The sequence below is a fragment of the Grammomys surdaster genome, unplaced genomic scaffold (genome assembly GCF_004785775.1).
Source record: "Grammomys surdaster isolate TR1022 unplaced genomic scaffold, NIH_TR_1.0 193, whole genome shotgun sequence".
Classification (NCBI taxonomy): domain Eukaryota; kingdom Metazoa; phylum Chordata; class Mammalia; order Rodentia; family Muridae; genus Grammomys; species Grammomys surdaster.
Genome location: NW_021604638.1, coordinates 608,873 through 631,058, shown reverse-complemented (window position 1 = coordinate 631,058; position 22,186 = coordinate 608,873). Strand labels below are relative to the sequence as shown.

Below are 22,186 nucleotides of genomic sequence, written 5' to 3'. Positions count from 1 at the left end.
CACACATACAGACACACACACAGACATACACACAGACACACACACACATATACACGCATACACACACACACACACACACACACACACACACACACACACACAGAGGCAGACATACAGGTACATTGTCTTACATTGCCTCTCTACTCCCCCCAACCCCTGCTTGTGAGGTGGAAAGCAGGGTCTGAGCCACTCTTCTCAGCAGCCTTTGTGTAACCATTACACATAGAATGTCTGCTAAAAGTAATGTCGCTTCTGAGAGGGATCCCAGCCTCGAATCTAGCACTCACGGCTATGTCCATCTCCCACTGTCTCCAGGGTACTCACTACACAGTCACCTTTTCCAAGACAATGTGTGGTTTTCTTTTTCCTGCCCCCTCCCCCTCACTCAGTTGACACACTGTTCCATACACAGGCGATTTTGATGATTATTAGCCCGCAGCTGCAGATAAGGCGAGAAGGACTTAGGGCTTTGTGGTGGGTGAATTACTGGCATTCACAAATAAAACCACTTTGTTTTCTCCATTCGGGATTAACAAGCAGAATGCCACATCTGTGGCATCTTCTGGGAGGAGGGAATCTCAGGTGGTCAGGGGTACTGCAGGGATGCAGAGCCTGTTCTCCCCGCAGCTGAGACAGGTCCAAGCAGGGAATTTATCCTAGACACTCTGCAGGGTGGTTCTGCCTGCTACAGAGATGCAGGAATGAATGGCCACCCCTCAGATTTTAGTGGATCTACATTAGAAAAAAAAAAACTTGAAAACTATAATAGACCCTATTTTGTTTTCCCTTTTTTATTTGTAAAGCATGCTTGGGGAGCTGGAGAGAAAGATAACAAGGATAGCACCCCAATTTATCGCTCTACCTGCTTAGAGATTTCATTTTAAAATGATTGTTATTTGGAGGAAAAAAATTATCCCAGATACCTGTGATATAGAAGTATACCCAGCTTAGGGGTCAGAAAAAGCCTGTTAGAGGAATGGCACTTTCAGTGTCAGAATAAGAAAAGTATTGGAGAATTCCATCCCTTTTTAACAATGAGCAGGCACATTGGAAAAAGAAAACAGAGATTTTGTAGAAACACTGATGTCATGGGATCCTAAGGGTGTCTGAAGGACTGGTCTCAGTCCTCGTGTCAGAATTCATGTTGGCAGAGATTAGATGGTTTTTCATTTACAGTTATATATATAGGGTGCTAGAATAAAAGGGGCTGCTGGCTAAACTTCAGCTGCAGCATCACCAAACCACTGTGGACAGTACAGCCTTAAGGCTGCCCTCTTTCATCTGTGTAGCTTTGTTCCAGTGAATTTTGAGCCGTTTGGCACAACTTAAAAACCCAGGTTTTCCTTGCTTGAAATGTGTAGCACCCGCTGCCATCCCCATAGCCTTCCGTTGTCCACCCCTGTGGTGACCTTTCTGACTTGAGGTTTTTTGTCTTCCTGACACTAATAAGTCCTATCAATCTGCTTGAAAGTTCAATTGTAAAAACTCATCTGGATGTTTTGTCCGGAAGCAATCAGTCTGCCTGAATATTTGTGCCCATCAGCTACCACCTGGCCCGATCACACCCCCACACAGCCCCATGCTGCAAAGAAGCTTATTTTTTTTTTTCCCTTAGGAAACAGATATGACCATGAAGGCAGCCGAGGAAGGGAGCTTACACATGAACAAGATGTAGACAAAGTGTGGGAGTCTCTTGCCTTCTCTGGGTAGCCATTCGGAGACTGTGGCAGAGAGGAGCTGGGGATGAGAAAGCAGGCTGGTCCCTACAGGCAGGTGGGCAGGGAGAGTGGACCCATCAGGCTCCCAGCAGCAGCAGCACCAGCAGCATCCTGAGACAAGGTCTGCCTAGTGCCTGCAGCCATCTTTGATTTAGAGGAAGCAAAAGCCATTTACCCTTGCTTTGTCTTAGGTAACAACCAGCTTGATATAGTTCATGAAAAAAAAAAAAAAAACCAATCAGAAGTGTTTTTAATCACAAAAGAAAAATGTCTATAATTTTAGTTTGGGACAAATTGACACATACTCCCCCTCCATTTTTTATCTCCCAGTCACCAAAGCTGAGCCAAGCCAATCAATTCTTTCTCTCTCTCTCATCTGCATAGACAATTTAGCTGCTCTAGGCAAGTCCCCCCCCCCCCCTTTCTGTCTTATCAGTGCAGTAAAAAGCTAGGCAGGTGGCAGAAAAGAAGGCAGGTTGGTTCCTTTGTGGTTTAGCCCAGCTCTGTTTACAAACACCTCAGGCAAAGGGAAAAATACAGACATCATCCCCAGATACTACTCCTGATCCATCTTCCTCATTTTTCCTTTGGGGTATAGGCCAGGCAGAGCCCCGAAACCCCTATAGTCCAGCTTGGATCTTTTAATTTTTATTTAACAGTCTCGGCCCTCTGAACATGTACTTTTAGCAGTTTACCAAGTTTTGAGTAGAAAAATGAAAAGGTCAAGAGTTGAAAACATAGATTTTTGTTTTTCTTTGGTCGCCCCGTTAAGCAGGGACCTCGGGATTCTAATGAGTCTTTGAAATCAAAGTCTTGTTGCTGAAATCGAGCCAACGGTGCTGTGAGCCGGCAGGTAGTGGGACGAGGGCTAAGCAAGGCTCCACTAAGAGAAATCCTCATGGTTTTGTTTCTTTCTGGGGTTTCCAGGCTGCTTCTAGCTAGCTGGCTTTTTTTTAACCTTTTCTCTTTTCCATTCCCTCCCTCCTTTCCCCTCTGCCCTCCACCCAGGTGTACCTTCTTATTTTTCTCAGTTTTGAGGAATCGGGCCTCTGTGTTTTCTTGTCATAGTCTCTTCTGTATCCATTTTAAAAATGAAATATTTGTTAAAAGTCATCCCCCCCACACACACACCAAAGCTTCACTTTCTCTTTGCCATCTGTACATATCAATCAATCTAGAGGGCATGAAAGTTTTACAAAGCTGGGGGAGTGAGAATCAGTGTGAGACCATCGAAGGCAGACGAAACCCGCTAGCTGTAAATTTACAATATTAAGTTTGCTCAGGGATCATCTTCATATCTACATTTTTGTTATAACCTACTTCATCGATAGAAATTAAATCGTAAAGATTATTTAAGAAAGTCATTCTTTCAGTAATGACAAATGACTATGTTTCAGGAGCTTCCTAGATGCTTGGGTTAAAAGCTCTAGTTAGAGGCTGGGCAGGTTTTTAGACATTGGTGTGCCGTTATATTGCCAGAAGTATACAGGGTGTCTATTTAACTAGGAGACTGAATATCTCTTGATCCTACCTGAGTTTTCAATCAACCTTACTTATACCTCAACCATCTTCACCAAAGATAGTCAAGAGCCTTTACTCTGAGCAAAAAGGGCCAAAGCAGGACTCGGCAAACCTAATCTCATCTTCTTGCACTTGCACTTGGCTTGGGCAGCTGTGTAGCACCTCAGTGCCACCCTCTCATGAGCAGTTGCCATCCTACTAGAACCCCAGGATTTGGACTAATGTCCTACCTACCCCTCTTTTCTGTTGTTAAAGTCATTAGGTAACTGCTGACCTCTTACCCCAAGGCACTGGCCTCTTCTAGAGGTGAAGGGATACTCTCCCAGTCTTCAGTTCTTAGTGTTAGATCACTGCAGCCTAGTGATAAAAAATAGACCTAATTAGTATGTTCACCACTGGATGTCCAGCTTTGTACCACCTCCTTTAATGACACCAATTTGGTGACATGCTTCCTAGAACCCTGAGGTTGCTTCAGTCATGGAAACTCCCTCAGATGAACATTAGAAAAGGTAGTTACTCTCTCCAGCCTTCCTCAGGAAGAGCCATTCCTGCTTTATGGTTCTGCGATTAGGGAGCCCCAGCTCCCTTCTGGCCAAAAGGCTGACACTGTTGTTGAAATGTTGAAGACTGAGAACACATGCTCTGCTGTGCCTGTAGCTAGAGGCTCTTTCCTGGATGGATGTAATCTTGGCATCAGTTAATTGGGGGGAAAAATCTGAGATAGGCCTTGTAATTTCAGCCAGTCTGGGCAAGTGATGGGTACACCTGTCACTTAAGTTAGTGTCTAAGCTACAAGTCCCAGCTGTAGCATGCTTTCAGCATTAGCTGGTAATGTACTGTTCCTGAGGAAAAACAAACCATTCCATGTGGGCAGTGTTTGCCTATTAACCCATAGGACATTTCTTGGGGTCCTTTATTTGTTTGGCTAATAAGGATAATGTTTAAAACCAGTCTGTTACCCTCACCCAGTTTTAATTTACCTTATCATTTGATATAAATGTTCTCCAAAAGCAACATACAGTTTAATAACCGCCCCCCCTCCCCGACGATATATTACCCAGTCTTTCTTAGTGAACACATTGGCATCTCCAGCTAATACAAACAGCAGAAGTCATCTAAAGTCCTGAAAGAAATTGGCTAGATTTAGTTTTTAAAACCAGTCTGCTTTGTATTCTTTGTGAAGTCAGTGACATTCTTTTAATTTGGGGGTGTAATTAAATAGAGACTAATGCAAAGGTCAGATAGGAAATTTTCAAGAAAGTGAGCCGAGGCAACTTTCCCTGTACTGAGTGGCATGCAGAGACCCTGGGATGTGGCTGTAGGTACAGCTAAGGCCTGTAGCTCAGAAAACATGTCCCTTTATCCAACCTCCCGGCTTCTTACAAATGCCTGGTGCTTTTGGGCTGCAGAATTTTCTCCAGTTTGACACTTCCAGAGCTAGGCAGAGACCTCAGAGAGCCACAGTGCTCTCTGGGCCCGACTGGTGTTGGGAAGGCACTGCTACTGGCATCCCAGTAAACTCTGAACACGAGTCCACACAAGGACAGACAGGGACTTCTGCACATCTGCCTTCTAAAGAGCCTTCCTCACTGGAAGGGCTGTGCTTTGTATGCCCTGGGGGAAACAGGTGGAGCTAAAGAATAATTACACATCTTCCAATTTCAAAGTGTGTGAGCAAACACAAAAAGATGAAAAGGTACCTACACCTCTGGATGAATTAAACGTGTGATTAGGTATGTCACATTGATACCTTAATTTGGGGTTTCCTAACAGCAGACAAAGAGAGTGCTGTGGAACTGAAGGACCCCTGGCTCCCATCAGAATCTCAGTGGTCCCAAAGTAGGACTAGTCAAATCATCCACTATTTAAAAATGCATTTTGGTCAGTGAAAACCAAAGATATAAATGTATACCTACAGAGTTACATTATGCTACAAAATATATGTTGCCAGCTTAGGTTTTTAGCTAATCTAGTTCTTAGGATAGGACTAATTTTGAAAAACTGAATACAAGGGCTTGGGGGAGGGATTGTTCAGAATCTGAAAATAGTTAAAAAATAAACATTTGGCAGAAGCTATTTTTTATGAATTTTATTGAGATATGGTATTAGTCTATAACCCAGGCTAGCCTCAAACTCAAACAACTCCTCTTGCCTTAATTTCCCGAGTTCTGGGATTATAGTTATGAGCTGCATGCCCAACTTAGCAAACTTACCTTTGCTGAAGACATTGTATTTTAGCAGAGGGTTTCAACACCCTCTCTTCTCCATGTCAGGATCACATCACCAGTTGCACCAACTTTTACTTTAGAGAAAGTAGCTGTTAGTTGGGAGAACTCTTTGATAGCCTTTCACATCATGCTTTCTGCTAGGCTGGTTCATGGGTATCCTGTGGAAGCCGGCGTGCCCTGGGTGAACGGGGCTGCCTTCTCTTCCTTCTCCATGTTTCTCATGAGTTCTGTGCTTCAGGATTATGCTGCTGAGACCATCCTAGTGGATCTTTCCCTCCTTTATCTAGAGTTAAATTTCAAAGGGAAGTGAGCTCCTATACTCTCCTTCTGGTCCCCTATTTTATAAGTCACAGGGGAGGGGGATTAGGCTTCTGTGGTGTAGACCATGCAGTTTCTCTTACAGGTGGCACTTGCCTATCTGGGTCACAGATAGTCAATAAAGGCTACTAAAATAAAAGTAAATAATAAGATCAAATCAAACCAACTAACCAACCAAACAAAAAACCCACAGGCTCAAAAAAATTGGGTCCCAACCCACTGGCCAGTGCCCCTCTTCATTTGGTTTGAACTAGGCTGAGATTCTATTCTAAGTTAAATTATTTGAGCATTAGCTGATAGATATTAAACAGGGAAGTTTCGTGTACTTAGTTCATTCTTCAGTAGTTGACTTAGACCTTATGAAATGACATTTAAATATCTAATGTCTAATACAGAATGCATGTTTGGAGTTACTTTGTAGTTGAAATACTAACTGGTGGATGTGACATGAAAAAAAAATGTCATGAGTGGTCATGACATTGGATGTTTAAAAACTTTCCAGTTCTAAGTATTAAAGCCCTCTTATGGAGATTAGCCAGGACTAGAAGAGCTTCTTATAATACCTGCCTTCACCTCCAATACGGCTAAAGCTGCAAGTAACGTTTATCTGCAGCAACAGTTCCAGTCATCTGGCTAATTAAAGTGCAGAATGTGCTTTGAAGACAGAATGCATCACTAAGTACTATTATTAAAGCCTTACAGCTAAGGTTTCTGTTTCAGTGAAAGCCTAGTTATTGTTTCCTGGGCTATTAAAATGATATCATAATTGTGTTTTCTCTAGGCTCTTGGAAAGTAGCTTACAGTGACCCCCAACTAATGAAAGGCTCACAAAAACATTCTTGTCCAAAAATTCAGTTACATTATTAAGTATTAATACATTTTTGAAGATTCTAACCTATAGCAATGTTGATAATTCTGAAAGCAGATGAAACATTCTTTCTCAGAAAGAAAGATACAGAAGGGCTGAGGAGCACAAAACTTACAAACCCACAGAGTTCAAACCCCAAGCTTGAAGCCTATGGTTAAAATGTATGTTAGGTGACCCAGTATTTCAGGTTAGGAATGTGTTATTTCAATTTTCTGGCTTTGGCATGAGCCAGGGAGGAGCCTGCATCCTCTCTGCCAATGTATTTTATAGTGTCACTTGGAGCTTTAAGGTTTCTAGAATGTCCATGTGTCCCTGACTCTGATGAGGACACTTTCTAGTGCAGTGTTCCAGGAATTATGTTAATTCGTTTGCTGCACTTTCAAAGCATAAAGGTTAAGTGTTTCCAACTGCAGGGCAATCGATTAAAATCAACTGGTAACTCACAAGTTCTACATTGTGAGTTCCAACTCAGGACGACTTTTGAAAAACAAGGCATATACATAGCTTTCAGGGTTCGGGCAGCTCAATGCTAGGCCGAAACCACAGATGGTGTCAGCTCACCATACCAATTAAATAAAATCTCTTCTTTCACTTTGTGTCAAGTGAAAACAGAAAACTGAACGGACCACAAAGCAGCTTGTGTTTCAGGCTCTTGGTGTCCTTTTGCTTACCTAGAAACCCTTGATACCACCTGCTGCTGTTTATTTACAAAGTAAATGCTTTCTTTATGGATCCCTGGTTAGTCATAATAAAATACAGGCAAAACTTAACAGTTAAAATTAAAAAAAGATTTTCCCCCACAAGAATGTCTAAGTTAGTAGTTGAATGGAGAGAACCCTGACATTGTGTTACATATTTCTAGGACAATGGTATCAATTGTGCCTTGCCTATAACATGTGTCACTGTATGTCATCAGACAGTTCAGTCTTTTTAAAGATTGGGTGTGATATTTATCTAATAGGAGAAGGCCCAGAGACTCTTCATTGCACTCAGTGTATGATTAGGTAGTTATTGTAGAGGCACGGAGGTTGTGTTGGCTACTGTTAACTCCTTACCTTTTAAATACAATGTATCTGTGCTTCGGCACACGGGAAGCAGGAAGGAAGAGGCTTTTGAACAACTGGAGCGGAACCGAAATTTCTGGCCAGGTCCTCTCTCTTTTAAGTCTTTAATTTCACAAATGACAGATGAATCAAATTCAATCAAGAAGTTTTTTGTTGACTGTATGAAGAAGTAAAAGGTAGCTCCCTGTCTTCAGGCCATCACTTGCAGAGCAGGCTGAGGGTTGGGAACTCAAGAGTGACTATCACTCAAGTGCGTCTGGAGCACTTAAATGTTTCTTCTCATCCACTCTGGTTAGGGTAAAAAATAAAATAAATAATTTAAAAAAAGAGTATCAACTTGAGGTAGTAGTTGCTTTGAGTTTTTTGTATTTTTCAAGTGTGTGTTGTGATGAAGAGAGGCCATAATCAGCCATAGATAAGAGGTAACTTTTTGAGGACGCAGAGAAAGTCCGAGACCGAGTACAAGGCAGCAAAAGCCCGTTTGCTAGGTTTAGCTTCCTGTTCTTAATTCCAAGACATCCTTGGCCGCTTTCAATCCCTTTCTGGTGTTCTTTCAAATCCTTTTTTTTTTTTAAAGTGTAGAATGGAGGTAGATTTGTAGCAGCAAGAACCAAGAAAAACAGTGAGTGCACTGTAGCTTTTTATGGTACACCCTTTCTGACTTTTGAGGTGGTAAACTTGAGGGAAGGAATGCCCGAAAACTGCTGAGTGAGTGATCAAGGTGTTTTCCTTTTTTCAAAGATAGAGCTGTCCACAGTAAGTCATTGGAAGCCGCTCACCCTCTCCCCTTCAGGCCCCTGGGTGTATTTGTGTTCAGAGTCTACATCTCTATTTCCTTCTCCCCAGCATCCCAAGTTTCGCGAACTGTGTTCAAAAGTGAAAGGAAGGCTAGCTACGTTGGAAGAGAGTTTATGGTTACTCGGCAGATCTGGGTTTACTGGCGCCCGCCTTGTCCCATTCAGGGAAGGTGCCATGTCTTAGTCTGACCCTCGGCTCTGTCCATCTGGGCACAGGGTGCTTGTGGGCCGAGTATTGAATGAATGAATTAATGGTATCCAAGCAGACCCCGGTGGCAGACCCTCAAGTCCACCCAAGGAAGGTGGTTCAAAATTTTTGACTTAGCCCCGTGCTCTCTACCATATCCTAGCGTGAAGGCCAAGGAGTGGGGCGGGACGCTCGTGAATTTTGAAATAATTCTCCGAAAAGTTCATGTTTGCTAAAGTACTTTTCCCTTTTATCCTAGAGCCCCGCGTGGCGCGTGGCGCCCGAACCTCTCCCACCTAGGACTCCGTGTGCACCACCGCAATCCACCACCGCCATGGCTCTTCTTCTCGGCTGTCGCCTTGCCTGCATAATGCTGCCTGCTTCTTCTATCCATGGTAGTCGGGTATACAGAATACTGCTTGTGAGGAGACCCGAACCCCCTTTTGGGGCATTGCGATTAATTAGCTCGCCGCCACCCACCTCCACGGGCACGCGCCGCAGGGTGGGAGGGGTGTGCCGCCGTCCCCGCGTGCGCTATCTGGGAAGCTGAGGTAAGAGAAGGCGCACATGGGTAAGCGTCGTTGTCATCGTCGCATAGTTTCCACGCTGCCCAGGGCTACACCACTACACGGAAAATTGGGAGGCAGGTTTAGGAGGCGGGGTCGGATGCCCACCGTCTTGGGCGCGCCCGTACCCCTCAGTAGATTGCTCCCCGCGCCCCCTACCCACACTAGAGGTGCCCACACATCTGCCCTAACCCCCCGCCCGCGGCGCAGCCCATTTGGTTACGTCCCCGGTGGGCCGATTTTTCGCGCTTCCCCTTCGCTTTATAGGGGCCATTGCTATGGGTCGGTCCTCTGAAGAGGTTGGGGCGTCATCAGGTTGGTTAGAAAAACCCGCTCCGCGGCGGGGACACTCAGTCGCGTCGGCACCGCGGAGCGGGTTGCTTCAGGTGGCTGGTCCCAGCGGCGCTCGCTAGCTCCCGGCTCTCGGGCTCGGGGCTGCAGCACCGGCTGGAGCGAACCCTTGTCCCAGCGCTTGGCGGCGGCAGGCAGACGGGTAGGCAGGCGCTGCTTTGCGTGTGAGTGCGCCTCACTCACATGTAAGTCCGGGAGCGTGGGGTCTTCCCGCCCAAGTGCGAGGTGCTCGAAGCGGGCAAGAGCACCGGGCAAGAGCCGGGGTAGGGCAGAGGCGCCTGGCGCCGCTGCCCTGCCTCGCGCCTTGCAGGCACCTTCCAATTTGCTCTCTTTTCTCTTTTCTCTTCTTCATTGGCATCCCCAAGAGCTAACCCAAGGAGCACCTAAGGGTAATAGCAAACTCTTGTCATCTGCACCTCTGCACTTTCCTTTCTCTTGTATTATTATTATTATTATTATTATTATTAGTCTTTTCTATACTCTTTTCTCCCCCTTTTGAGTTGTTGGGCAGTTCTTATTTCTTGCTTGCTTTTTGGTTTCTTGCTGTTGTTGGGTGCTTTTTTCTGTTTGTTCTCGCTTTTTTGTTTGCTCATCCTATTTGACGCTAACTCTTAGGCAGCCAGCCCATCAGCCCCCTACGAAGCCCGGGAAGCCTCACTCGGTGACCCCAAGACAGCACAGCGGAGACTGCAGTCGAGACCCCCGACACGGGACGCACAGGAGCCGGGAAGCCCGAGGCCGGGGGCAAGCAAACCGCCCGAGCCAGGCGCGAGCCAAGCTCCCCGAGGTGGCCGGGGCACCATGCTGAAGATGGCCATGAAGCTCAAAGCCCGGGCGGCCGAGAGCGAGAGGAAGACGGCCGCGGCTGCCGCCGAAGTGGCTGCCGAAGCTGCCGTGGCGGCTGCGGTGCTGGGAGAACCGTTCGCTTCGCAGAAGAACGGGGTCCCCGCGAAGCCCCCGAAGTCCGTCAAGGTCCTCTTGAACGCCGGGCGCGATGCGCAGCCCGCAAAGTTGCTGACCGACAAAGAGCGCAAGAAGATGGAGAAGAAGCTGCTGGAGCAGAGGAGAAAGGAGGAGAAGAAGAGAGAGAAAGAGAGGAAGAAGTTGGAGAAGATGATGAAGAAGATGAAGAAGAATGTGCCAGAAGCTCCTGCCAAGCCCCGAGGCCCCGAGGGCAACGCCGCCACCGCCGCAGGCGAAGACGAGGGCGCCGGGCAGGGCGCCGCCGGGCTCGGAGGGGGCGCCGCCACCGGGGGCGCGAGTAGGGCCTGGGCCAGATGGGACAGTGACACCGAGGATGAAGATGATGCCTACTATGCGCCTCCCCGCGTCGGGGGCGTCGTGTGGCGGCCCGGGCCCGCCAAGGCAGGTGCACTCAGCACGCACATGCCCCTCGTGGTGTTCCTGGTGTTCTCGGTGCGCAGCCCCTCGTGGGTGCTCAACTTCCTGCTACAGCGGCGCACGGAGCAGGGCCGTGGCTGCGGCTTCGTGTTCGGGGCGACCTGCTGCTTCAGAGTGTTCCTGGGCTGCGCCTTCTTCTCCTTCCTGAGTGGTCGCGCCAAGCGCAGAGGCCGAGGGCGATCCCGGGCCAGGGGCACCGGGCGCCGGGGGCGCGACGAGCGGCTCATCTAGTTCAGCCCCCCACCCCTCCACCATCATCATCATCATCGCCATCGACCACCACCACCACCACATCAACCAACACCACCACCTCCACCACCACCTCCACCACCATTGCTGTGTAGTGTGGATCTTTATTAGTGCTTGTGTGTGGACACATTTTCCTTTTCGGTTGCTCTGTGCTTTGCTTAGTACTTCCCCAGCTTTTCTAGTAGCTCCTTGCTTTCTGGCTCTCTCAGTGTCTCTCCCTCTCTCTCTCTCTCTCTCTTTTTCGAAATTTTCCTAAGTCCGGGCCCGCACTCCCTCCCTTTCCGCCCACCCCGGCCCCTTGGCGGCGCCTGCCCGCCCTGCTGCTGCAGGAGGAGGGGGATCGGGGGCCGCCCGGCCCGGGGGTGGAGCGCTGGCATCGTGTGAGGGGTCGTCACCACCGCGGGGCCGCCCCCTCTCCCCCCGCCGTACGGCCAGGCCCCGGCCCTGAACTGCGGGAGGGGCTAGGGGGCGACCCCTCGGTGGAGCCGGCCCGGGCCGGACGTGGGTGCTGGGACCCCTGCCCGGCCTCCGGGCACCGCCTCCCGGCGCCCGCGCCCGCCCTCCCTCCCAGCCGCGGCCCTCCTTCTCCTCCTCCTCTTCCCACCCCCCTTGCCGCCGTCGCCTCCGCCTCCCCCCGCTCCCCCGCCCGGCGCTTTTGGGTCGGGGCGGCGGGCCCGGGCCGAGGCAATAAGAGCGGCGGCGGCGGCGGCGGCGGCAGCAGCTCCCGCGGCTCCTGCTCTGCTCCGCCTCGGCTCCGGAGCGAGGGGCGGAGAGCCGCGCGCTTGCCTTAGTCCGAGCCGCCACCCTCCCCGCGTTCCCCGCTTTCCCGGCCCGCCCGAGGCCGCCCGCCCCGTCCCCGCCGCCCCGCAGCCCGGCCGCGCCCCGCCGCCGCCATGGGCTGCCTCGGCAACAGTAAGACCGAGGACCAGCGCAACGAGGAGAAGGCGCAGCGCGAGGCCAACAAAAAGATCGAGAAGCAGCTGCAGAAGGACAAGCAGGTCTACCGGGCCACGCACCGCCTGCTGCTGCTGGGTAAGGGCGGCCCGGGGGGGGAGCGGGCCCGGCCCGGGAGTGCCGCGGGGCGACCCGCAAGGCCGCGCGCGCCGAGCCCGCCCCCCTCCCCGGCGCTCTAGCGCTCGCTCCCAGGCCCTCTGGCCCTCTGGGCCGCGCGCGTGCAGGGGGCGAGGCCGTCAAGGGGACCCCGGGGCGGAATTCGGCCGGGCGGGGGCTGCAAATTGGGCGTGGGGCCCCCTCGCTCGGTCTCGTCCCCTCAGTTGGCCACACTCCCCCCCGTCCATGACTCCGAGTCCGCGCGAGGCCTACTTAGTGCCAGGGGCCAGGGTGCGTGTCGGGAGGGGGAGGGGAGGCCCACAGGGCCCCTCGGACTGCGACAGAGTAGGGCTAGGGACAGGAAACGGGCCGGCGGGCCCAGGGAGGGGGACCCGCCTCACTGGGGTGTGCGATTTGTTGGGAGGGGGCCCGAAGAGAGGCCAAGGCCACTAGGAGGGACTCAGGGACCTCGGCCCGGAGACTCTGGCGAGGGAAGTAGCCGCCGGGGTGGAGGGGCGGGTGACATCAGCCCCTCGGAGAGGACGGGGCGGTAAAGGTGGTGCAGAGGGGGGAGGGGGCGCGGGCAAGTCGTGGCGCCGAAGTGGGGGTGGGTGGGGGAGGGAGCGTGGCGGACTCTGGGCGCGACTCGGGGCGATTCGGGCAGGACCGACTGACTGTGCGCGGAGCAGACGTGTCCTGAGCCAGGCCAGGCCGTGGAAGGAAGAGAAGAAGAATCAAATCGAATAAGATCAAAAAAATGAAAATTAAAAAAAAGTACGCAAAGTGCCCAGTGAAGCCAAATGACACGTCATTTTACAATGTGACCTTTCCCCCCCCTTCTAGACTTACAGGCTTTTTTTTTTTTTTGAAAAGCAAAGAAGTGCATTAAATTGTAGCAGCTGACCCCCCAGCTGAGCCCCCTCCCGAGCAGCAAACAATTAACACACAGGTTTTCCTGTTACTCTGCCTCTTTGGGAGTGGAGACACAAGTGAAAAAAATAAAATCCTGTCTTAAACAGACTCATAAATAAGATAAAACTGGAAAATGACATTTGTCTGTAAATGGCTTCTTGGTTTCGAAATGGCGTTTTTAAAAATTTTTTTTTGTCCTTTTCAAGGTGGGAGGGGGGACTCAGCGCTCTGAGAAGACTCTGGGGTGGAAGCAGATGAAAAGACATTAATTAATTGTTTGGCAAGTGACATTTGGTTGTTTGGGGTTTTTTTCTTCTTCTCTTTTTTTCAGTGCAACTTTTCCTCCTTGGCAAAAAAGAAAAAAAGAAAGAAAAAATGAGGGGGGATCTCAAACTAAAAGGATGCCTCTCCTTCCTTTTTTTAAGGTGCTGGGGTGGGGGCAGCCAAAGCACACAGGCACACACAAAAATTGTTGAAATGACCACAAAAACATCACACAACATTAATTAGAATGGAAGCTTTCCACTTCTTGGTATCTTTTGGCTATCTGAATAAATTTGTGAATTCACTGGTAGCAGGGTCACTTTTCAACAAAATAGTTTAATTATCAAAAATAAAGTGTAGAAGGCTGTGTTAATTCGCGGTGGCGTTTTTTGGTTTGATCTTTTTGGATGGGGTCAAGTCTTTGTTCTCCATGGATTTAGTAAAGCAGAAAATTATTAATAAGTGAAAATAGTCCTATTGGTATTGGTGCATTTGCAATTTCAGTAATTAGATGATATATGGGAAACTTCTAAAAGCATAATTATGCTGTAAATGTTAATATGCATACACTCTGATTTCAAAGTACACACCTGGAAACATCTAGAATCTTCTGTATGGTGCATTCTTGCTAATATGGGTGCTTATTTAAGTCCACTATGATATTAATGACACATCAAATTTCTAACATCTTTTTTTTTTTTTTGTATGTTTACAGTGATTTCAAATGTCCCCACTTTATTTGAGACTGTGGTTCTGAGCCCACCCTGCCTTCTTTCAAGTCTCTGGTCTACATGGCTGCATTGTGCCACAATTAATTGATGACCTTTGGCACAGAAATCTGTTGTCCTGGCTATTGGCAACATTTTTACATTTCTTAAAATGAGATAATTACCCACAAAGGAAACCTAGTCCCCCTCCTCTTCTTTAACCTATTTTGACTTCTAACATGTAAATTAAGTAAACTGCAGAACCACAAAACAAACAAACAAAAGCCCGGCCTTTATCTTCAGCCCAGTTTTCTATTCTCACAAACTGGAAACTGAGGCACGGATCTAGTTCTAGCTCTTAAAAAAAAAAAAAAAGCAGTCACAAATGTTAACATTTCTGAGAGTGGAGCACTGAGGGACCTGATTGATTAGTCGTCTGTTTCCTTCATGGAACCCTCCCAATATTACCTTTTATATTTAATTTATGAGAATTTTGCTCATTAGGATGGTGTTTGCTTTGAAATCAATGCTGCTGTGGAAACCAATTTTAACTTTTACAGATCTTGCTTATGGCTTTGTGAAGGGGTGGAAGGATGGAGAATTGGAGGGGTGAACTGAAGGGGGGGTTGAGAAGTGGAGGGGTGAACTGAAGGGAGGGGTGGAGAAGTAGAGGGGTGGACTGAAGGGGGGGGGTGGAGAAGTAGAGGGGTGGACTGAAGGGGGGGGTGAGGAATGCATTTTTATCTGGGCACCAAAGCAAAAAAGAACAAGATTTTTAAACAAACAAAAAAAAGAAAATTAGATTTTTTGTGGGAGGAGTGGGAAAAACATCCACATAGGGAATACTGGTTAAAAGTACATTTGCAAGAACTTGATGGATATGGGTGGGGCCGGAGGGTCCTCCAAATACTACCAAAGAAAGAAAGAAAGAGGGGATTTAAAATGGAGGCTTGTGTTCTTATTTACTTCCTTAGTTGGGAAAAGCCTAGAATCTTCAGTTCAGGACCTTCCAGGAATATTTATGCAGATGATTAAAGTCTTATACTTTTTTTTTTTTTTTGAAAACCTCTTGACCCTGTTGATGTTGCATGTTGCCTGATGCTCATGAGGTCTCAGTGCCATGTATGATAATGAAATGTGGTTTGTGTTTTTTGTTTTTTGCATTTTTTTGCTCCCCCCGCCCCTTTGCTGCTGACAGATAATTGATGGTCTTCCATTTCCCTCTGCAACATGGTAGTTGTATCCAGAGAAAAATGTATCTTTAGAAAGATTCCTTATACAGGGGAAGGGAGTGGATAAGTGGATACAGTGTAGCCCTGTGGTTTTAGGGTGGACCTGAAGCATGCTTGAAAGCAGCTGCATTGTGGCGTTGGGAGGGAGGTGATGCTGCAGCGGGACGTGATAGTGGGGGGACTGCAGTGTCTAGGCATTGTCTGCCATTCCTGAGTATTTTAACCATAAAATGACTAACAAACAGGAAATTAGGTGGCTGCTGCATTTCTGTGTACTTTTGGCCATATTTCAATACTAAGTTCACAGTTGTGACTTAAAATTTTCACCCCTCCAGTGACAATTACGTCATTCCTTCATTGCCTCATGAGTTTTAGACACCCAAAGAGAAAACAAAACAACAACAAAACTCACAAGAAAGAAAAAAAAGCTCTTTAAGAACAGCAGAGCCCTTAATTCTTGCTTGTTACTCTATGGTGAGATACTTCAGGTAGACGCTATGTTGGACTTGTTTTTCCGCTGCGTCGTCATGTGAAGGAGGTTTGCAGTTGTGTCATTGTGTGTTGTCGTGTGCTGCTTCTGCTGCTTTCCAAGGCCATCATCCAGGTGAAGTGTGACAAGCCTATCTCTTAACCCAAGCCCTCACTTTCCTTTCTCAGGTGCTGGAGAGTCTGGCAAAAGCACCATTGTGAAGCAGATGAGGATCTTGCACGTTAATGGGTTTAACGGAGAGTAAGTGTCAAATCCGCGCAGGGCGCTGAGCAGGACAGACAGTGCTACCTGTCCTGTGGGAGCCACAGGACTTTTGAAGGAGTGTGTACTAACCTCTAGAAAGCACAGCTGCTAATTGCCACTAATCATTTTTCTCTAATTTGCATATTAGACAGCCCAAGAAAGAGCTGATGGGTGCACCCCCACACCCTTCTCAACCTCTGGGGGCAACAAATAGGAATAAGAGTAAAAGCACCGGTGTCCACCCAAAGCGGCCCCTCGCGCTGGAAAATGGTGCCTGGTTGCAGAGGACAGTGAACAGCACTTGGCCTGGTGACAGCGTCTCTGAGGCCAGGTCCTCTGCCGCAGCCTCGCCTGCTGCAGTGCGGCTCCAACATGGCCGACGGGCCTTGGCCACCCCTTGGTCAGCCAGAGCTGGCCAGGACAGGAGGTTCCCACCTACCACCCTGCAGGTTTCACTGGAGTCAACTGGTGTAGGGTTTTGTACTTTCAGGAAAACATCTTTCAGTTATGTCTTCACTTAAAAGTTGGAGTCCACAACTTTGTTTACAGGCTTCAAGTGTCCGAGTCCCTCCCTGCTTCAGAATTAGTTTAAATAAAGAAAAAAAAATCAACTTTCTTACCTGAACAGTTGAAAAGGAGGTATGAAAATGGTGGAAAGACAGGAGTTAGCTACTTCCGGCCAATCCAGGGGCTGTTTTGCCTTTGAAATGACCTTCCTGGTTTAAGGCAATATGGTGAGGCAATACCGCAGTGAGGGTAAAGTTTTTCTTTCTTTAAAAAAGACAGATACGTGGCAAATATGGGGTCCTGCCTTCCATGAAGAATGTAAACTGAGGAAACAGCCAATAAATAGGGAATTTGCCCTTTCTCCCTGGCCCCCATTGTTCTCAGTGCTGGTATGAGACAGCAAGAATCAGGGATTTAACTAACCCTGGAGAGAACAGCTTCTGTCCGCTACTGTGCACTAAGTGCTGGGACTCTCAGGGTGCCACAAACTGATTTTCATGGAAACTTCTAGAATTTGTTAGATTAACTAGTCGGGTTTAAAAAAAAAAAAAGATGACATCACCCATGTGAAAGGTTAGGGTTCATGAGCTTTGTAAGTTACAGCCTAAAATTCAAAGATTATTTAATATGCAGAAGTGAGGGGGCTAGCTCACTGGTTTAGGATTGACTCAGTTACTATTTTGTACCTGTAATCTATTAAGTAATCCATTGTCACCCTATCAGACACCGATTCTGGAATTATTGATCCCTGATATGACTCTCTCAAAGCTTAAACAAGGAGATTGGCACCTGTCGGCCAACAAAAAGAACCCAGAAAACACCCTTCCCCAGGTGTGAGAGACTCTTCACTAAGAGGCTAGTTAAGCAGAAAGAAATGTGCCACACGACACAAATTATTTCTTGAGAAATGTTTGGGTGAAAGCTGGCCGAGGCTCGAAGGTTTAGAGATGCAGCAGCCGTTGTTTAACCCGATGAAAGCTGTGTCGTCATCACTGAGGTTTAATTACTTCACAAATTTCCCTAAAATATCTTACTTTTTTTTAATATCAGTTCTCCCTTAGTGTTAATTATGTGGAGGGTTCTAAACCAGAACTTCTCATTTCTATTTTCTCTCTGAAAAGAGGAAGAAGCCTTCCCAGTTTGCCTTCTTTGTGGATCTCTGAGTTGTTAAATTTAGCCTGTGAAAGTGATATTCGGGACCTCCATGGGGGGCTGGATTCCTTATTTTGACCCTGTCCAGCGAAGGTTCTCTCACTGTGGTATAGCAGTCAATGTGGTTCCATCTGAGGACCAGACCCTCACCTCAGTCCCTCCCTGTGTACTTGGACAGAGCTATCAAATATTCCCTAACTGTCCATGGCCTGCTACCGCTACATTTTCCAAGACTATAACGTAATATTTATTTGACCTTCAGTCATACAGAGGGCATAAGTAGATTTTCCTAACTCGGAGCTAATTTCCTGAAGTTTAATGCCAGAAAAAAAATTAATATTGGTTGAGCTAATTGATCTCAAAGCTGAGTGTCAATGTCCTGTTCATAGCTCGTTACCACCACAGAAAGGTTATTCACTTTGCACCGAGAAGTCAGGAATTAGGAATGTCCCATTTGTGGGCATGCATTGGACACAGAGAAGATCTGACGTGCCCTATTCTCAAGAGTTAAGTCTGTGCCTCTGCTCCCTGGTGCATGTGCATTTAGCGAAAGCAGAAGAAAACAATTACCTGTCCCTCCTGTCTCCAGCCTGAGTCTCCCGAGGGCCCTGCTAATGCAGGAAGGAAGGTGTGGAGTCTCAGTAGACGTCCCCATTTAGCTAGAAAAGCGACCTAAGGATTAACCGGGAGGATGGTACGCAGGACTGTCAGGTGTTCTTACCTGGCTGTTTAGAGATGCAGAGACTGTGTGGGTTTTGTATGAAATTGCAGTGCCTTGCAGATAGGTGAGCTTTCAATCTCTCTTTAAAAGGGGCGGCGAAGAGGACCCGCAGGCTGCAAGGAGCAACAGCGATGGGTAGGCACATTCAAAACCAGAAAACTCTTCTAACAAACAAAACAAACATGAAGATCATAGCTGGGGAACTGAGGACACAGACTGGGGAACAAAGTAGAGACCACCTTAGGGCCATCAGCTGTCTTGGTGTGCATTTGCAAATGACGTGTCAACAAGTAAAGTGCAAACCAGAAAATGTTTTCAGAATCACTAGATATAGCTGGGGGAAAGTTAGCCATTTCGGCTTCCAGTGAAAATGTAAGATTTTGAGAATCGATGTTTTTATTCCCCCCCCCCAGTTCTCCATTTAAACCAACGACTTGCCTTTCAAAAGTACAAAATTCTGCCCATACAATGGTTAAGCTGACTTTAAATTTTCAGACCTATTCGGAAAAATAATCTTAATTTATTTCCTCAATTAAGAAATACGCCTAGGGCCATGGCCCTTAGGCGGCAAGCCGTTGACAACCTCTGACCTTAAAAATTATTAAAAAAAAAAAGAAAAATTTAACTTAATGCACTTTACAATTAACCAATGAACAAGAGCATTTGTGACGGCACCCCACGCATCATCATTGTTTATTATTTTGCTTTCTCATCCCCACAACCATCTCATGCCTGCACACATACGCACACGCATGCCAGGCATCCATCCAGTTCCATTCGCTCTCTAGCATGCAGGATGGAGGGGCTGTTTCTCATGGCAAGTCATAGAGCAGCTTCCAGCCTAGAACATGGAAGAGGAATGTCTTCTGAGACCGGGCACGGGCGGGTCAAAGGATCTGGGGGTCGGGAACCAAGTGACTGACACATGTTTGTTCATCTGTTTCTTTTAGAGTCTTTTACCCCTACTAGATGATGGCTACAGTCCTCCATCTTCGCTATGTCCTACCCCAGTTATCCCAATTTGCATGCTGGACTTGCCCGGGTCTTAGGAAACTACTAATAAGAATACTATTCTGTTTTCCTGGGGAGGGGGGTGGGGGAGGGGGGAGGGGTCCCTAACCTATTACCTAACCTTTAGGCATAAGTAAAAACAGAAAGATGGGACGAAATCTTTAATTGGCAACAGTGTAGTAGAACAGCAATCAGAAAAGGCATCGATATATTGATAATCTGCTGTACCAAAAGTTGGCATCTGAGAAGTATGGCAAGCCCCTACTGAGAGAGCCTTCTAAATATTGTGTGCTGTGCTAACCCTTTCAACCCTACTACTAACACCTGCACGTCTTTCTTCCTATGACTCTACAATAAGTATTAAAAATAAGAAGTATTAAAAATAAGTATTAACACTCCTGATAAATAAAACTCTCTGCATGTTTCAGCAATCCCTGTATCTTGCGTCTGTCTTCTGTCTACTCTTTTGTCTGTCTTTCCTCACAAGCACAAAGATTAGGGTATAGAGGTGGAGGGTGGGTACCACATAGCCTACCCCTACCACTTAACAGGAGAGGGGGCAGGACCTACTAAAAAATGCTAACCCCACTAATCTGCCTGACACTTTTGGGGAGGGGGGAGAGGGGAGGGGGAGGGGGAGCACCATCCTGTAGGTACCGCCCACCCCAACAACTTTCTAGTTATTTAGAATCCTGGAACTGGCACATGTCTGGCCTCTGTTAAGTAGTTTAGAGACATCTAAGGAATTTTCTCTGAATTTCACAATTAACGTTAAATTCATTAAGCCGTATTACAAATGAGGATAAACCTGCCGGCCCCCAGCGTGATGGCTTCATCTACATAGTAATCTCTTCAATGGAGAGGTTTGTTTTAGTACTACACACCCAAATTAGATTTTAGATTTTCTATTTTAGCTGTTTTATACTGGATACACTCCCACACCTATTCACATACGTAGATGAATGCTGAACACGTTCTCAGAATATCTGTATTTTAAGACTGGAAGCTTTCCAATTATCATACTACTACTTAGAACGAAATATCAAACTGAATGAAGACTCTTCCCTGGGGAAATGCTTCCTCTACCTGTATGTCGATTGGAGTAGTTAATACCCACCTATCCTCATTTTTTCTGTTGTAGGGCCTTAAAAATCAGACATCTGGGGCTCAGTACCAATGGCAGGAAGCCATTTAAAAAAGAAAAAGAAAAAAAAAAAACTAGATTTGTCCCAGGGCAGGATAGGGGAGGCTCCTCTGTGAACTGTACATTGGAGCATTCTAGTCTCTGACATCTATATAGCTATCCTAGAGTCTAACACCAACTCAGAAATACATGATTTCAGTGCGCAGCCCCTCTCCCGCCCTAACAGAACCGGGCCTTCTGAGGGGTGGGCACACCGTGTCTCTAAACACTGGGTGGTAGCTAGAGCGAAGAGTCTGAGGGCCTCAAGCAGCTCTCGGGTGTATACAACTCCCAAATCCTGAGTGTTCACCCCAGTCCTAGGACAGCCCCTTTGCCTGCAGTGACCACGGGGACTCAGGGTTTCCTCTTGCCTCCTTTTCCTGTTCTGGGTGGTGGGTTTGCTCTAATTGCAAATGTGGGGCAAGCTGCCTCTTGCCCCCTTCCTTCGGTGGCTGGGCTCTGATTTTCCCACTCTCACGGCCCTGTCAAAAATCTTGGGAGCGGAGCTCTCACCCCCTCCCTCCTGTTGTTGAGAACATCGCCAACCTCTAAACCTCGCAGGCCCCCACCTAAGAGATGGACCCAAGAAAAGTACATAGACATTCAGAACACAGGGCCCACTCCCCAAATACACAAGCCTGCATGGAAAGAAAGCCCCACTCAAATATCAGCTATTATAAGTCTTTGTGAAAGGACGGGTTCTCTGGGTGTGGTTCTATTGGTGGGCATGCACATGACCCCCAGATCCCCACTATATTATAAGTACCCCCAGATCCCCACTATAAGTACCCCCAGATCCCCACTATAAGTACCCCCAGATACCCAATTTGTCAGGCTTGCACATGACCCCAGACCCCCCACCCCATTGTAGGTATACATATGACCCCCGGATTCCCACTTTATTGCTGGACAACCCCAGACAGACACTATTGGTGGGCATCCCCAGGTCCCCATCCCTTTGGTGGGTATGCGTATGACCTCCAGTTGCCCACTCTTGAAGGGTATCTACATGCCCCCCCAGACCCCCATTCTATAGGTGGGTATGCACATAACTCCCCCCCAGTCCTACCCCATTGGTAGTTGTGCCCATGCCTCCCCCAGTCCCACCCCATTGGTGGGTATGCACATAACCCCATATCCCCACCCTTGACAGATACCCACATGATCCCCCCAGATCCCCACCCCATTGGCAGATAACCACATAACCCTAGACCCCCACCCCATTGGCAGATATGCACATAACCCCAGACCCCCACCCCATTGGCAGATATGCACATAACCCCAGACCCCCACCCCATTGGCAGATACGCACATAACCCCAGACCCCCACCCCATTGGCAGATACGCACATAACCCCAGACCTCCACCCCATTGGCAGATATGCACATGACCCCAGACCCCCACCCCATTGGTGGGTATGCACATAACCCCATATCCCCACCCTTG

At 47.7% G+C, this 22,186-nt stretch overlaps 1 protein-coding gene and 1 long non-coding RNA gene across 10 annotated transcripts in view; one reads left to right on the top strand and one right to left on the bottom strand.

Annotated features, from left to right (window-relative positions):
• Window positions 1-22,186, top strand: part of Gnas (GNAS complex locus) — a 51,716-nt gene that overhangs the window by 22,735 nt on the left and 6,795 nt on the right. For 3 of the 9 annotated variants that reach the window (XM_028769672.1, XM_028769673.1, XM_028769674.1), the window contains exons 3-4: window positions 16,091-16,163; window positions 18,637-18,681. In XM_028769672.1, coding sequence (XP_028625505.1) covers window positions 16,091-16,163; window positions 18,637-18,681 — 118 coding nt within the window. Of the gene's footprint in view, window positions 1-9,630; window positions 9,804-9,983; window positions 12,301-16,090; window positions 16,164-18,214; window positions 18,218-18,636; window positions 18,686-22,186 lie in introns of those variants that run through there. The other 6 variants (XM_028769678.1, XM_028769682.1, XM_028769677.1 and 3 more) reach the window with 6 other exon arrangements.
• LOC114623018 lies at window positions 7,808-9,037 on the bottom strand. The gene is made up of 2 exons (XR_003711702.1): window positions 8,998-9,037; window positions 7,808-8,005 (listed from the first exon to the last, which is right to left on the bottom strand). It is a non-coding gene; the product is annotated as an uncharacterized LOC114623018 (long non-coding RNA).